This window comes from Etheostoma spectabile, chromosome 1, assembly GCF_008692095.1.
Source record: "Etheostoma spectabile isolate EspeVRDwgs_2016 chromosome 1, UIUC_Espe_1.0, whole genome shotgun sequence".
Classification (NCBI taxonomy): Eukaryota; Metazoa; Chordata; class Actinopteri; order Perciformes; family Percidae; genus Etheostoma; species Etheostoma spectabile.
Window position 1 is genome coordinate 13,372,659 of NC_045733.1, and position 2,224 is coordinate 13,374,882.

General features: G+C 42.0%; 1 protein-coding gene across 5 annotated transcripts in view; it reads right to left on the bottom strand.

Annotated features, from left to right (window-relative positions):
* rasa3 (RAS p21 protein activator 3) overlaps positions 1 to 1,619 on the bottom strand; it is a 60,052-nt gene extending 58,433 nt beyond the window's left edge. For all 5 annotated transcript variants that reach the window (XM_032532675.1, XM_032532641.1, XM_032532420.1 and 2 more), the window contains exon 1: positions 1,354 to 1,619. In XM_032532675.1, coding sequence (XP_032388566.1) covers positions 1,354 to 1,408 — 55 coding nt within the window. In that variant the 5' untranslated portion in view covers positions 1,409 to 1,619. The remainder of the gene's footprint in view (positions 1 to 1,353) is intronic.
* Positions 1,620 to 2,224: the final 605 nt, after the last annotated feature.

The window sequence follows — 2,224 nt, forward strand, 5'->3', positions numbered from 1 at the left end:
GGGGGGGGGGCCACCAGATTGTTTTTGTCTGACGCTGGCATCATCACACTGGCCCATGTATGTGAGTTTGTTGAAATTTTTTCTTTCTCTGCTCATTCCTCCTGTCGCATGTTTGGAATAAAAAACAAGCGGAGAGCACAGCCGGGATGAATGGCCCGCCAGATGTCGGTGAAACCTACAGCAGACACTTCCAAGCGTCCCATGTTGACCCAAGATAACAGTTTAGAGCAGACAGAGTAAAAGAGTGTTGCTTTGAATGTTTTGATATTAAAAAGGAAAAATGTTTTAACATGTTATCGAACACGTCAGACTGCAGCATCTTAGACTTCTTCCCCTAACTTTACTACAATTACTGCTGAAACAATTGGTTCCACTATACCACTAGTATGTAGTAACTATTTATTAAACAAAACAGATTACTTGAAGACACAAAATAAATTGGCAAGAGGGAAAATAATGTTCAGATTAATCTGAAAATTTGTTGTAACCTTAACTTCAACACTGCAAGTATATACCTTTAAAGTAAGCTTACAGGTGACTTGAATTTTACTCCTGATTTAATAATCTTACCATTATAATAATAATAACAATAATAATAATTATTATTATTATTAATTATTATTAATATAGTTCCTGAGACATATGTGGTTAGCTTGTTGGCATTGTGTTATTACTACAGTTTAACTAAAGAAATCTCTGAATTGCATGAAAACACTGTCCTCTCCATTAAATCCTCCATTGAAACTGTACTCAGTCTCCTCATGGCTCCATTCCCAAGATATGCATGCACAACAGGCCTCCTACAAACCAGGGGTACTCACTGAAGACCAGCGAGATTTCTAAAAATAGAAATCTGGGCTAACAATCAATAGCCAGACAGTGAAGCCTAAAGCTGTTTGGAGGAGGGAGGCCAGAGAGATAAGAGGGGGGTCTAATGACATAAATGTGTGGCTGCAACTGAGGTGTAATAAAGGATTTATTTGATGTTTAGCGTCCAGAAAAAGCATCTGGATATGTGCAGCTGTAGAGCCTTTATGTCGCACAGCCTGCTAAATATCACCCAGCAGTTCCAGTTCAAGTCTCCATATGTGAACCTCAAACACACCTGATTTGGATTCTTATGCCAGCTCCTAAATTCCCACAAGCCCCCCCCCCCTCCTTTTAAATGTTTACAATTTACTGTTTTCCAGCGTTGAGAGAAAAGCGTGTGATTTGAATTGCAATAACATCAGGAACAAGACAGATATGCCCCCCCCTCCCCACCAGTCTCCAGCCCTCACTGCCCGCTTGGCCCGTTAACATGGAGCCATCCATTGAGGCGCTCAGACTGGGGGTAGGGATTTTTCTTCTTACCTATTTTTATTTTAACGCTCTGGAAAACCCGAAGACCTTCCTCTTCTACCGCCATGCTTTCTCCGTGGCTCTTTCCCTTTTGAAAACTAGATTAAAACAGTCCTCCACGGCGGTCGGTTCTGGCCTCTCCAGCGCACGGATAATCCAGGGGTTTTGCACATCTATGCACTCCGGACAGCGATTATACTCCGGTCCCGTTCACTGCTTCTGCTGCTGGCTGGTGGAGAACAAGCGGGCAGATTCAGCTTCAGTCCCGCAGCAGCAGCGCCAGTGGAGGTGTGGCTCCACACAACACCGCCCACAGAAGGGTATGGAGGGTGATCTGTGCCACAAACAGAAGGGGGAAAGGAAGTGGTGTCGTTGAAGAAACTAAAGACAGCCCACTAGGGGCGACCTCTAGCTCACTGAGTCCTGAGGCTGCGGCCCAGGTTAAAATCCTGTCTTCAAGCTATCCTGTTGATTAAAAGGCCATAAAAAGCCCCAAAATAAAAAACTTGCTCTGATGTCATGCACACGTTTACTCAACAATAACCACTTTTTTTTAATTGAAAGGATTTTAATTGCTAGATGTCTAATTTAAAGGTTCATTAGAACATATGTTGTGTGGCTGATAGTGATAGTGACATTTTAAAGTCAGAGAGACTAAATCCCTTCAGATTACAGGTCATCTACAGTCTGTAGAGTATTTTAACAGCTACTCTGTCTTAAAACAACTGGAGACTGTGCACAAGCTGGTACATGGGTCTGGCAAGCCTACAAGCCTATTAAGGAAATAAATACATACAAATTAATAACGTGGCAATTTACCAACAAGTTAACCATTACTTAGATATATGGCAGAAATGCATGTTATGAAGATTTTTTTCTTCAG